A 12,879-nucleotide genomic window follows, 5' to 3' on the forward strand; every position below is an offset into this window, starting at 1 on the left:
CACTAGCTACTGAAGTGATGAAGGGTCAGGGACTCCTAGTGGGTCTGCTTTCAGTTAGGGACTGGCCCCAGCACCAGGGAGGACACCACAGAATTAAGTTAAAGGGACAGACCAGTTTGTGGGTGGGGTCAGAGCTAACTTCCAGCCTGGTGCTGACCCTGCCATAGCAGGTTGTAGTTGGGAAAAAGACTTGGCCCTATCTTTGGAGAAGCCAAAGGGGAGAGATGGGTGCATACCTGGAAGAATTTGTTTCTTCCCTCCCAGGCCTCTGGATTGACTGGTCCAGGCAAGACTCCAAAGTGTGTGATAGCCAGCCAGCTGAAGATTTGTGACTAGATGATGATGCTTCAGTGGGTGCACCCGAGCTCTGGGGTACAAGTCCAGACTGGAGGGTCGGTGAGAGACCCTAAGGCCTCTGGTACTAGAAATTCAAGATGAGTGACCTCTGGGTTGTGGCCACCTTCAAGAATGGACCCAGGCTCTTGAGGCATTTCCTCACAGTGTCTATATCGAGAACCCTGACAAAAGAGTACCCTGTCCAGCCCTGGGCCTACACCTCAGAATCTCTCAGGATACTCAGATTTCCTGAGTATCCATAAGACAAACTCCAGGGAAGGAGCCCCCAAGCCTTACCCTGGACAGGAGTGGGAGAAGCTCGAGTTGTTCAGCCTGGGAGGGGGATTAGTCCCTACTCTCCGAGCTTAGGGTCGCTCCTGATTGTTGCAGCCGTCCTGCAGCAGAAAGATGCCCAGGGAGGTGTGAGTCCCCGTCCCAGAAGTAGGCCTGCCCCATAGAGGGTAGCTGGTGACAGAGCAGAAGGTTGCAGAAGGCACCCCTGCAACAACCAGATAAGGGCTGGATTATTGGGTGATGATCAGTTTATGTTTAAAATATAGAGCAGGACAGGAGGGTTCAAATCTCCAGACCAGGAGTGGGAAATTCTTCAGGGTGCCAGGGGCACTAAACTTAGCAGCTTGCCCCCACCCTAGGCTGTCCCCAGCTTCCTGGAAAGGACAGGAGGAGGAAGATAAGGAATAGTTTTGCATTGGGTGGGGAGGGGGGTGGCTAGGGGAAGAGGGGGTGAGGGCTGGATATGGGATTTAAAAAGAAGGGACAGGAAGGTAAAGGGAGGTTGGGGCTTTAGCAAGAGGATGGGATGCAGAGTGTGTAGGGGTTGGGAGGGGGGGTTTCTTCCAGGCCCACAATAGAGAGAAACTGGGATTTGAATAGAACAAAGGAGAGATAACTGAGCTCCTGAATCTGATGTCTCAATAAGCCAGGGGCTGGAAACCCCAGGCCCCTGCTGGTAAGAGGCTGGCATGTCTGGGACAGGACTAGGCAAAAACAGGAACGTAAGATTTCTTGGGTCTCTTACCTGTTGGACAGCAGCAACCTGGCACCAGAGAACTTTTATCTTCCCTCATCTGCCCTCCTTATCCACCCCATCCTTCCTCCCTATCTCATCTTCCTGGGGAAAGCAACCCACACCTCAGTATCCCCAAGGCAACCCATTACCACCATAAAGGGCCTTCTCCCAGCTTCTCACTCTGAATGTGACTGGCCCAGGCAAGACTCCTCTTCAGTCAGAAGGGCCTGCTTTAGGGAGCCATTCCCATCCATTTTTCCTGATAAGACAAGCAGGCTAGGGCAGGAAGTGGGCAGGGGGAAATGAAGGCAAGTTGGTGCTGGCCTGCCAGCTGCTCCCAGCCCACCCACAACTCCATCAGAATTTGGGTGTGCTAGTGTGACTGTGTGGTTGGATGACTGTGAAAACACAACCGTGTGGGAGTGGAACTTTGAGTATAACTGGGACTGCATGATTCCATCTGGGGTTGTCTGACCATGTGAGGTTGATCGAGTGACTGAGGTGTGACTGTGAATGTGTAACTATGAGTATGTTGAGTGTGAATGTCCATCATTGGATGCCACTGTGGCTCCTTGGCTGCCCTTACTCAGTTACTGTACCATCAGTCCCCACATGTACAACCCCCCTCCCCAGCTTCTCTGCCCAGGATTTAGGAGCCCATGGGAAATTACTGTCCTAAAAGAGGAAGGGGTCTGTGGCACAGGGGTCTCTGGTAATTAGGGCCCAGGAGTGTCACAGGATGAGCAATACATCTTCACCTGCCGCTGACTCCACCTGGTGCCCCAGGTAAAAGGCACCCAGATAAAACTAGGGAAGGAGGCGGAGAAAGAAGGAAGTATCCAGGCTGAGCATCATGAAGGGGCCCTCACCCACCAGCAGCCTCCTGCTGCTACTGTTGCTCCTAAGCCCAGACCCTGGAGGAGGTGAGTGTTTGGGGGTCTAGAAGGTCAGGGGTCTGGGTGAATGGGATGGAGGGGAAGGGGCCCAGGAAGCCCAGCCTCCAGCTGTCTGATGGAACTTAAGGTCAGAAGCCCTCTGAACACATGGTCCTGTTGTCCCCTAGCATTGCCACTGGCACCCAGCACTACATCATGCTGTACTCAGTTCTACCGACAGCCACTCTCAACCAAACTACTGAGGAAGGTCATCTGAGTGGAATTTCAGGAAGCTGATTGGGACTGTCACCTCCAGGCCTTCGTGTGAGCTTTGACTCTGCCCCTGATTTGACCCCTGACTCTGACCTCAGTCCCAACCCCTGGTGCTGATCTCAACCCCGCCCCAATTGCTAATTCTGATGCCAACTCAGGTTTTCATCTGGCTTTTGCCTCTAACCCCTGGGCCTTACCCTCATCTCCAAGCTATGACCATGGCTTTGGACCTTTCCTTTCCCAGGTTTCACCTGTCTCGACGCAGCGTCTGCATCCACCCCCAGAACCGCAGCCTGACTCTGTGATTTCACTGCCAAGGGAAGAGGCTCCAGGGGACTCTGCCCAACTGAGTTTGGAGATGATAGGGAAAATGGGCCGGGGCCCCCAGTAGCCAAAATAATAAAGCAGCATCGCCCAATAGTCTCTGACTGTGGTCTCCAAGTTCTGTGTACTCTCCTGTGAGTCCCGAATCCGGAGCTGTGAAACATGTCAATAAACAGAAGAACCTCCTCATTCTTTTTATTCACACCTTCACAACCCCCGCCAGGGGCAAGGCCGAGAGCCAAGGACCCACACACACTCCCCAGGTACCTATATACATACATGCAGAGAACACATGTTCCCTGCCTCACATACACTTGGATACACATGGACACAGACATACACATCTATGCACATTCCTCAGGTGGACTGCCAACTCTCAGATGAAGCCAGAGGTCCAGGCACCTTTCAGCTGGCAAGTTGGGAACACAGAGTCTCATAGAAATGAGCTCCAAACAGAACTTCCAGCTGAGAACCCCCCTCCATGAGGATCTACTGTCCTGCCTGGGTTCCACCTGTCTGTCCATCCACACCAGCAAGACAGAGTTATAGGTGGAATCAGCTGAAGCCTTCCAAGATCCTCTACAGGTTTGGGACTCCTAGAAGAAGGAGGAAAATCAAGGGAGATAGTAGGACTGGATCTTGTCCCAGATTCCCTGAGAATGAGGGAGGAGACCCAGCTCTGAGCCCAACACTCCAAAAATGAATAGGGGAGCCCACTCTGTGTAAGCCCCAATACCCTGAAGATGAGGGAGTGGACCTAGCTCTGGGCCCTGGCACGTCAAGAATAAGGCAGGGGATCCAGCTCTGATCCAGACATCCTAAGAATAAGGATGGATATACAGCTCTGAGCCTAATACCCTGAAAATGAGGAGGGAGTCCATCTAGGAGCCCCAGTATCCTGCAAGAGACAGAAGAGACCCAACTCTTGAGTCTGGGACTCAAGAACGAAAGGCCCATCCCTGAGTCCAGAAGTTACAAGAATGAGGAGACCCAACTCTGATTCCCAAAACCCTTATGACTAAGGCACCTGGTTCTTAATCCAGACACTCAAAATGAGGGCACACATCTCCAAGTCCAAACCTCCCAGAGGTCATACTCACCTGGAAGCTTGTCCACCGGAATCATCGGGGCCAAGAACACAGACTTTTGGGGTCCATCCTTCTCATCTGGTCTCAACCTCAGCCTGGAGCACAAAAAGGAAGCTGTCTCCCTGACAATGTGGGGCATCTCAGCCTCTTCCAAAAAGGTTTGTTAGTAAAGGGTCAAGAGAGGAAAGGGTGAGAATCATGAAGTTGGGGGCGGGAGAAGGAGGAGGAATGGTTCCAGAATCAGACACGTTCAGTGCAAAGTCATGAGGGGTGGGAACAGGTGTGGTCTATGGGTATCAGAGCCCCTGTGTGGGATCAGAGGATGAGAGGCCAATGGCAGTCACTTACCAGAGCCCCAGTGCCAGGGCCCCAGCCACCAGTCCCAGGAAAGAGAAGATTCCCAAAGATGCCAGCATAGCCACCTGCTCCAGGGCGTCTCTGTGGTCTGAGGGGTAGGGTCACGTGCCAGCTGTGAGAGCAAGCCTGACTGACCAAACTCGGTGCCCCCTTCTCTCTGGGGCTTTCCCATCCTCTACCACCTTTGCCCATCTGCCCAAGCTCACCAAGTGGCCGCGGGTCTGGTAGGAGGGACGGTCTTGGGGGAGCAGGACTATCCGCCTGAGGTTCTTCCTCTGGTTGCGCATGTTGCTGGCCCCCAGCTGGTATCTCCTTCGGTAGGGGCCCTGGAGGGAGACGAGACCTGAGGAGAACTATCCACGCGGGGTCGGTGGGGAGGCCAGGGCCCGCCAGGCGAGGCCAGGGCCAGGGTTGGACACAGGGGCGCCTCGGAGGCGGAGCTTGAAAGGGCAGAGCCAGGGCTTCCCTGGTGGCGCAGTGGTTGAGAGTCCGCCTGCCGATGCAGGGGACACGGGTTCGTGCCCCGGTCCGGGAGGATCCCACATGCTGCGGAGCGGCTAGGCCCGTGAGCCATGGCCGCTGAGCCTGCGCTTCCGGAGCCTGTGCTCCGCAACGGGAGGGGCCCCAACAGTGAGAGGCCCGCGTACCGCAAAAAAAAAAAAAAAAAAAAAAGAAAGGGCAGAGCCAGCTTCCGGGGATGTAAGCAGGGGTGGAGGCTGAGGGGCGGGGTTTAATCTGGGGCAGGGTTTAAACTAGGGCGGGGCTGCAGGCAGCTACGGGTGAAGCCTGGGGCCGCAATTGCCACGCCGCCCCGTAGCGCCTGCAGTTCCACCGACAGATGCTGGGCAGCGGGGCCCCTGCCCTTTCCCTAGGCTCTGTCTCTCACCGGTGCTTGGAGTACCCCAGGCCTCGGGGCTCCAGGCGCTCCAGGTGCCTGCGTCCAGAAAGTCCCGGGCACTGACCCGCACGGCATGGGGCAGCCCAGCCACAGCGTCCGTGATCACCTCCTCCAATCCAGCCGGTTCCACCTGGGAGTGCAGATGGTTCGTCGGCACGTTATCCAGATTATAAGCACTCAGCCTATCTGCCCCCCAGAGCCAGTCTGCAAAGAGCACCCCTTCCTCCCAGTCCTGTCCCTGTCAGCCTGATGCAGCTGTCTGGGCCTCACATAGGGTGGCTGGTGGTGTCAGGTCTACACCTAGTGTTCAGAAGACAAAAGTGCACAGTGGTTTTGTAGACAGGCTGTGACTTCAGACTGCCTGGGTTCAAATCTTTGCTGTAGCACTTACTGAATGACCTTGGACCTGTCTCTGTGCCTCGGTTTCTTCATTTGTAAAATAGAGGTGAATACACCTAAACGAGACAATACATGTAAAATGTGTAGCACAGTGCCTGGCAGACAGATGGTGTTCAATAAGTATTGGTTATTGTCGGAGGCAGCAGCTCCCCAGGCCTGATGCTGGCCAATCTTTGCCATCTCCAGATGTGGGAATTCACCTCGATCCACATCTGAGTATATGAGTGTTTGTATGAGGCTGTGCCTCTGGCTGAAAGGCACTCCTTTTCCTAGAAAAGCTATTTGTAAAAAATCACTGCTGTCTTCCCACAGATGGGCTGAGATCAGTTACAGCCCTGCAGGGCAGAGGCTCGGTCCCTTGGTCCCTGCTACAACCCCAGCACCCAGCACAAGGCCTGGCCCATGGAGAGTACTCTGTAGGGGAAGGCCACGGGGTGTCAGTGACCTGCCAGATCTGGTCACACAGAACACCCAGGAACATGAAACTAGAGACAGGACCCATAGCCCCAGATTGGGACGCACTCCAAGGGCCTCACCATGGACCAAGCTGGATGCTGTGCTGGACGGTACTGCAGCCGGAACTTGAGCAGGAAGTGGGGCTGGCGGGGCCAGGAGGCAGGGTATGTCCAGCTGGCACGCAGGCGGCGAGGATAGCCAGGTACCGACTCTACCCGCAGCCCCTGGGGTGGGTCAGGGCGCACTGAGGGCAGTGGAGACACAAATTCAGGGCACAAGGCAGGTACTCATCCCTTCCCCACCACCTCCCAAGGGAAGATGGGTGTGTGCCTAAAGGTCCCTGAGGGAAGGCACTTCCAAGGAGGTTGGGGAAATCTTAAGCTTGATCGTCCATTAGGCACAGGACCTATCTGTCATCCCTATTATAAAGTAAGCTAAGATCTGAGGACGGATTTTTGAAATGTTTGTTGAGTGAGTTAAAGAGTGATTCTGGGACTTCCCTGGTGGCGCAGTGGTTAAGAATCCGCCTGCCAGTGCAGGGGACACGGGTTCGAGACCTGGTCTGGGAAGATCCCACATGCCACGGAGCAACTAAGCCCGTGAGCCACAACTACTGAGCCTGTGCTCTAGAGCCCACGAGCCATAACTACTGAGCCCGCATGCCACACTACTGAAGCCCGTGCGCCTAGAGCCCATGCTCCACTACAAGAGAAGCCCATGCACCGCAATGGAAAAGTAGCCCCCACTCGCCACAACTAGAGAAAGCCCGCGTGCAGCAACGAAGACCCAATGCAGCCAAAAATCAATACATAAAATTTAAAAAAAAAAGTGATTCTGCTTTCCATCCAAGGAAGATGAGTTGGCCCAAATTCCAGCCAGAGCTTTGGTGACCCCCTTCCACACACAGATCAAGAGGAAGGAGAGGCCAGCAAGGGCTTCCACTGGGCAGGGAGGACATGAGATAGAACTGCCTTCAGCACAAGGCCTAGAAGCAGAGAGGCAGCACTGGGGCTAGGCAGCCAGGAAGGACTAGTAGGGAAGGGGGTAGTGGCAGCAGTCTCTAGAAGCTGATGTAACCCTGCCTCCTGGGCTCTGATCTCCTTGGGTTCTTAGTCTCCATGGGGGCCATCTGTGTGCCGAAAAGGGTCTATGTTGGGAGGGAACTATGTGGTATCTCAGGGGAGGAGAGTTCTGAATTTGGGGGGTACCTGTACTCTGGGGTCCGTTTGGGGTCTCTGTGGTAGGGATTTGGGGAGAGCTCTAGGAGTGGGTACTCACAGATGCTCTGCAAGCTCACATCCAGCAGGCGTGTGCTGGCCCCCAGGGGGTTCACTTCAGTCACATTGATCCGGTACTGGCTCCAGAACTCTGCCCCATGGACTACACAGTGGGCAGCCCCTGGGGGGTCCTGTGGGCATGGCCAGGGCCCTGTGGATGGACTCATCCTAGGAGAGAGGATGTGGCCATGAGCTTTGGAAATGCTCACTGTGGGACCCAGCTAGAGCCCCCAGCTTCCCCCTCATGTCCTACCTTTGGCCATCAGCTCCTGGTACCGTCTTCTTCCTGGCAGGGAGGAGGCCATCTGAGGTCAGGAAGGAAAGGAGGGTCCTCCTTCTCTCTCAGGCCTTCCTCAGGACCTCCTTACCTACCTCCCACACCCACATTTTGCTAAATACCCAAACGTATAGGTATACACGTCGATCATGCACACACCTGTAGGAGGTGAGGTAGCGGGTGGGTAAACCGCTAACCTGGCTGGGACTCCAAGTGCAGGAGAAGTTCTCATAGTCAGCTGCTCGGCAGGAGACAACAGGGCGGACTGGGGGGTCTAGAGGCAGAGGGTGCAGCTGGAGACTGAGAAGTCCCCAGCCCCTCCCCATCCCAGAGGGCTTACTCAGGGCCTGGATTCCCCCAGGAGCCCGTCTCATCATTGCTACCGCCAACACTCCCTCCCCAACTCACAGCCCAGCTGCAGGGTCACCATGCCCCCAAGTGCACCATCCAGGGTCCGGCAGATATAGGTGCCCTCGTCAGTGCTTTCTGCCCGGGCCAGGACCAGTTTGTGCCCTAGACCAGAGTCAGGTCCCTGGAGCAGCCTTGTCTCCCCGTCCCGAAACCAGGACACTGGAGCCCTGGGGGCGAGATGAGATGATGACAGATAGAGGGAAGATTTAAACTATGAGGCAGACCATGTCACAGCTCTCCACTGGCTTCTCACTGTGCTTGCGGTAAAGCTCAAACTCCTTTTGCTGGCTTACAAAGCCCCTGGTGATCTAGCCCTTGCCTTCCTTTCTTTCTTTATTACCTTCCTGTCTCCCCCTCCCCCACTGCACTCCAGTCAGGTTGTGCCTCTTTTAGTTCAAGAGTGTGGAGCTCACTCCCACCTCAGGGCTTTGCACTAGCTGTTCTCTCTGTCAGGAATGCTTGCTTATACCCCAACCTTCAGAAATCAGCTTCAATGTCACCTCCTCAGAGAGGCCTTCCCTTATTACCAATAAAAAGTGGTCACTCAGTTATCCTCTTCCACCTCACTCTCTTTTGATTTTCTGCCCTGCAGCTATTACTACCTGGCATCTTGCCTGGCTTGTGCACTGCTGCATCCCAGGGTCTAGAATAGACCAGGCACTTAGCAGGTGCTCAATACATGTTGGTTGAATGTTCTGTTGAATAAGGATGGTTTGAGGGTTAGGACAGACAGAGAGGCGAGGATTACAGATACAAGGGGCAAGGATGGGAGGGGTGTGAGGACTGGGCAAGGTCAAGAAATGGGTCATGAAAGGGTCCTGTCAGCCCAGCAGGCTGGTGCAGCACTTACCCAGCAGTCACTCCAGGGCAACACAGCGTCATGGCCCTGCCAGGCTGCCCATACTGGACCCCTGTTGAAGGCACTTCTGAGCAGAGGCTCTTCCTTTCCCTCTCTCCCACCCCACCCCACACTTTGTGAGAATGACAGGATAAGGGGTGGACTTTTAAGACCTGAGTGGGGTCATGGGGTCAAAACATCATGTTGTAATCTGGAGACAGAGGTCAGAGAGCAGGGTGGAGAGATGTTGCCAGATTGGATGTCAGGGGTTGGGAGGATGACAGGTTAGGCATGAGAGGGGCCACGGTGATGGTGGCAAGTCACAGGTCAGAGTTGGGTCATAGAGCAGAGTTTTTCTCACCTGGGGGGCCCCAGGCCTGGGGGCAGGAACAGGAGGCACACACCAGGGCTGTAGCCACGGCCACCAGGACCCTGCTCAGCCCTGAGCGGCTGCTGCTCATCTGTGGGGAGAGAGGCAAGGTCAGCGATCCCCCATTCCCAAGATGGGAGGCTAAAGCCTGCCTCCTCCTCTTCCAGACTGGGGCTTTCTAGGAGGAAACCAGGTGCCCAGTGGGGTAAGGACATCAGACATCACTGGGGGCTCTGATGTAAGGTCCCCTTTCCACCATACGCCCAGCGCTGTGAGTGCACACACACGCACACACACACCCCCTCACACCCCCCTTCTCAGTCATGGGCTTAGGGCCCAGAACAAAAGCTGGAGGCGACAGACTGTGCCAGCACCGCCCCCCGCACCACCCTTGGCGCCCACCCCTGGCACCAAGTGTTGGCACCGGCTCAGTCACTCCCATTAACTCCTCCAATCCAGCTGTTGGGAATTCCATGTCCATCCCACCTGGCCCAGGGATAGTCATTGCCTCTGACTGACCTGAGGCAGCCCTCATCACCCTGGGATGGGACTGTCATGGTGGGTCTGAGCCCACCCTGTACCCCTGCCATGAGGCCTAGCACTGCTCTGGCTGCCAAGCCTCTTCTTGCCTGGGCCTGGCTCCTTGCTCTGGGCCGCTCATCTGGGCCTGACTCTGGAATCTTGCTGGTCTTGAGCCTGCGAGGCCAGATGGGGCTAGGGTGCAGGCTGAAGCTGTGGAGTTAAGCAGATCCAGATGCCCTGACTGCTGCCAGAGGCTGGGAGCGGGCGAGGAGCCAGAAGATGGAGACAGGGTGGCGGGACGGGAGAGGAGGCTTAGAGAAGCTGGGAGGCTGAAGGAACAGGAGGCTGGGGTGGGGGCCACAGGACAAAGAGATGCTCAGAGATCAGGACTGGGAGGCGGTGAGAGCTCAACGAGGTGAGGGCTGGGTTGGGGCAGCAGGATCTCAGAAAGGCCAAAAAGGTAACCAACCATGTGTGTATGGAGGATGGAGGTGCTAGGAGAGAGGGAATCCTGGATGGGAGAAAGCAGGATGAGGAACGCAGTGGGGAAGAGGGAATGGGGGCAGGAAAAGGGGCAGATGGGCAAAGGGCCCTGGGCGAGGGCTCCAGAAGAGGGAGAGCCCAAATCCCTCCCAGGTAGAGCTGAGCAGCGACCTCCATGTGTCTGTGTGTCTGTCTGAGTGTGTCTAGTGGCTCACCCCGGCCCCCCGGCCGCATTTACCCTGCTTAGCCCTGCCCTACCTCGATGATTCCAGTGGTTGAGTGTCCATGGCCTCCAGGACTTCCTCCCACCAGCTACAGCACCCGTCTCAGCTCTACTCAGTTCTGGGACCCCAGAATCGTCCCCTCCTTCCCCTTCCCTGCCCCCGCCCCTCTGGGCCATGGAGCTCAGCCGCCCCTAGCCAGGCCCCCTCCTCTCTCCTTTCTCCTCCTCCCTCCTACTCTCCCACCCCCTCCCACCCAAGGCCCTGGGAAGGGAAGAGGCCTCCCCCGAGTCTGGAAAGGAAGCCACAGGCACAGCCAGGCACAGCCAGGCACAGCAAGAGGGAAAGGAGAGCTGCTGTGTCCCTGTCAGCAAGAGGTTCCTGTGTTTTCACACAGCAGAACACAGGTACATTCACGCGTGGACTCCCCAGGCACAGTCAACAAAGACACTCCCTTGAACACATGCAGACACAGTCAAATCAAAAAGCAGACACATACTCGTGCTCCCACTCTTTTCACTCCCCAGCAAATATTTCCTTAGGGCACAGCTGTCTGTGTTTTAAGGGGAAGAGGGCCCCATGTTGGGGGATATAAAGAAAAGCCAAAGAGTCCAGTTTCCCCCTCCCCTGGATGTTCCAGCCATTTCTCACCTCCCCCTCTACTCTTCAGGCCCCAGCACCAGGAAATGCCTTTGGTCCCTTGGTGCCAGAAACACAAGACCCACACTTACCCTCAGACACACACTCTCAGACACAGCCTCTCACAGTTACACCGATACACTCAGACATCCTCACCCAGACTCAGACACTTAAACATTTACACATACCAAGACACACACACAGACACACATCTCCCTCTTCCTTGTACAGCCACACACACACACTTAGCACTCCACCCTGGAATGGGGGGTCACAGCACTCTCTAAAAGCAACTCCTCATCATAGTGTAAGCCCCCTCTTCCAGGGAGCTCTTAGCACGGCAGATCCCCCATCTCATCACCATTTCAGGCCCCCAGGTAGCCAAAGAGACAAAGGTGAACAGGGGAGTCAGGCACAGGGGCACAGAGAGAGACAGAGATGCAGAGAATATGAGAGGCAGGACTAAAAAGCAGATACACAGAGATACCTGGGGAGACGAAAGTGTGAAGACACACAGAGCACTAGCTCTAGAAAGACAGTAATAGAGAGAGAAAAAGAAACATAAGGAAACTGAGTCAGACAGGGAGACAGAAAATAAGGAGCAGTGGACCAGTGACAAGGATTCTCAAGCACTAAAAGAAGGAGGGAGAGCCAAGTGTGCTGGGGATGGTCTGCTTACCCTGGCCACTAAGTAGAAAGGTCAGTCCCATTGGCTACTGAAGTGGGTCCCCAAAATGCAAACCCAGCTCCACTCCTCCACAGTCTAACAGTTAGGACACAGGACACACGCCGAGTGCAAGTCTCATCCTTCCTCTGCCATGCTTAAGTCACACACTAGCACACGCAAACCCAGCCATCCACTCTCACACTGGCAGACACAGTGTCAAACTCCGCAGAGACCTTCCCAAAACACACTCCCTGATGTGGTCACAGGCCCTCTCACACACACACAAACACACGACCCGGTCTCTGCCCCCAAACTGCACACTGACACACACACATAATCCCACACAGGCACAGCCACATGCAGACTCAGCCACAGCACAGCGACACCCGCAGTCACACTAGCTGACAGTTTCACCAAGCGACACTTGCGAAGTTTCGCACACTGACAGCGTCACACACAACCTTGCAGTCTCTCTCTCTCCCTCTCGCTCTCTCTCTCACACACACACACACACACACACACGTACTGACAGTCCGTCAGTCACTCCGGGCCCTTCAAATCCCACATCCCCAGGCCCCGCCCTCTCCTCCGCGGTCCCATCAGGCCTCACCTTCTGCGGCCCCCGCCGCCAGCGCCCTCCGCCCTCGCCCTCTGCCCCGGTCTCTACTCCCTGCCGCCCTGGGCCCCCGCCGTGGGGCGGCCCCGCCCAGGCACCAATGGAAGGAGAGGGGTGAAATAGGGGGGGCTCGACCCATTGGAGCCTCCAACTGCCAATCACCCCCATACCCACCTCTGCCGGACACTTCCTGTCCCGTCCGGGACTGAGGAGGCTGCCGGAGACCGAGTCTGGAGCCGGGTTCTTGGGTCCTGGCCTGAAAGCCTCTCCTCCTGGGACAGCAGGACCAGAGCTCTCAGGCCCCGCCCCGTCCACCCCCGAGCTGTCCTCAAACAAAGCCTCAAGTTCAGTGGCTTAGGAGCTACTGGGCAGGTGACCAGAGAAGCTGAAGGTGCCCCTGTCTCCAGATAAGGAAGGCGGTGGACTGGTTGTAAGGCAGTGGGTCTCAAACGTCGCTGGACACTGTAGTTTTAAAACTGTCAAGCCACACTCCAATTAAGTCAGTACTGTTTAAAACTCCCC

At 55.8% G+C, this 12,879-nt stretch overlaps 2 protein-coding genes across 8 annotated transcripts; one reads left to right on the plus strand and one right to left on the minus strand.

Annotated features, from left to right (window-relative positions):
• The first annotated feature begins 2,072 nt into the window (after positions 1-2,072).
• CCL27 (C-C motif chemokine ligand 27) lies at positions 2,073-2,909 on the plus strand. The gene is given in 5 exon segments (XM_081236787.1): positions 2,073-2,289; positions 2,430-2,515; positions 2,519-2,565; positions 2,759-2,816; positions 2,820-2,909. Coding segments are annotated over 5 exon segments (306 nt in total). The 5' UTR covers positions 2,073-2,219; the 3' UTR covers positions 2,865-2,909.
• Positions 2,910-3,017: 108 nt separating this feature from the next.
• IL11RA (interleukin 11 receptor subunit alpha) lies at positions 3,018-12,608 on the minus strand. Of its 7 annotated transcripts, none has more exons than XM_081237438.1 (13): positions 12,532-12,608; positions 9,201-9,300; positions 8,852-8,912; positions 7,999-8,168; positions 7,750-7,864; positions 7,567-7,599; positions 7,315-7,481; positions 6,117-6,280; positions 5,170-5,311; positions 4,490-4,609; positions 4,275-4,371; positions 3,939-4,021; positions 3,018-3,434 (listed from the first exon to the last, which is right to left on the minus strand). In XM_081237438.1, the coding sequence occupies exons 2-13, from the start codon at positions 9,298-9,300 to the stop codon at positions 3,418-3,420; spliced, it is 1,269 nt and encodes a 422-aa protein (XP_081093564.1). In that variant the 5' UTR covers positions 12,532-12,608; the 3' UTR covers positions 3,018-3,417. The 7 variants fall into 7 exon arrangements, with proteins under 7 accessions (XP_081093564.1, XP_081093570.1, XP_081093567.1 ...); XM_081237444.1 differs by lacking the exon at positions 12,532-12,608 and adding an exon at positions 12,352-12,455; XM_081237441.1 differs by lacking the exon at positions 12,532-12,608 and adding an exon at positions 11,087-11,109.
• Positions 12,609-12,879: the final 271 nt, after the last annotated feature.

This window comes from Mesoplodon bidens (genome assembly GCF_964165515.1).
Source record: "Mesoplodon bidens genome assembly, chromosome: 6".
NCBI lineage: Eukaryota > Metazoa > Chordata > Mammalia > Artiodactyla > Ziphiidae > Mesoplodon > Mesoplodon bidens.

Coding starts and splice junctions, on each gene's coding strand:
- IL11RA (XM_081237438.1), bottom strand. CDS start 9,300: ATGAGCAGCAGCCGCTCAGGGCTGAGCAGGGTCCTGGTGGCCGTGGCT. Junction 6,281..7,314: donor TGTGAGCTTGCAGAGCATCT/GTGAGTACCCAC, acceptor CACTGCCCTCAG/TGCGCCCTGACCCACCCCAG. Junction 5,312..6,116: donor AGCATCCAGCTTGGTCCATG/GTGAGGCCCTTG, acceptor CTGCACTCCCAG/GTGGAACCGGCTGGATTGGA.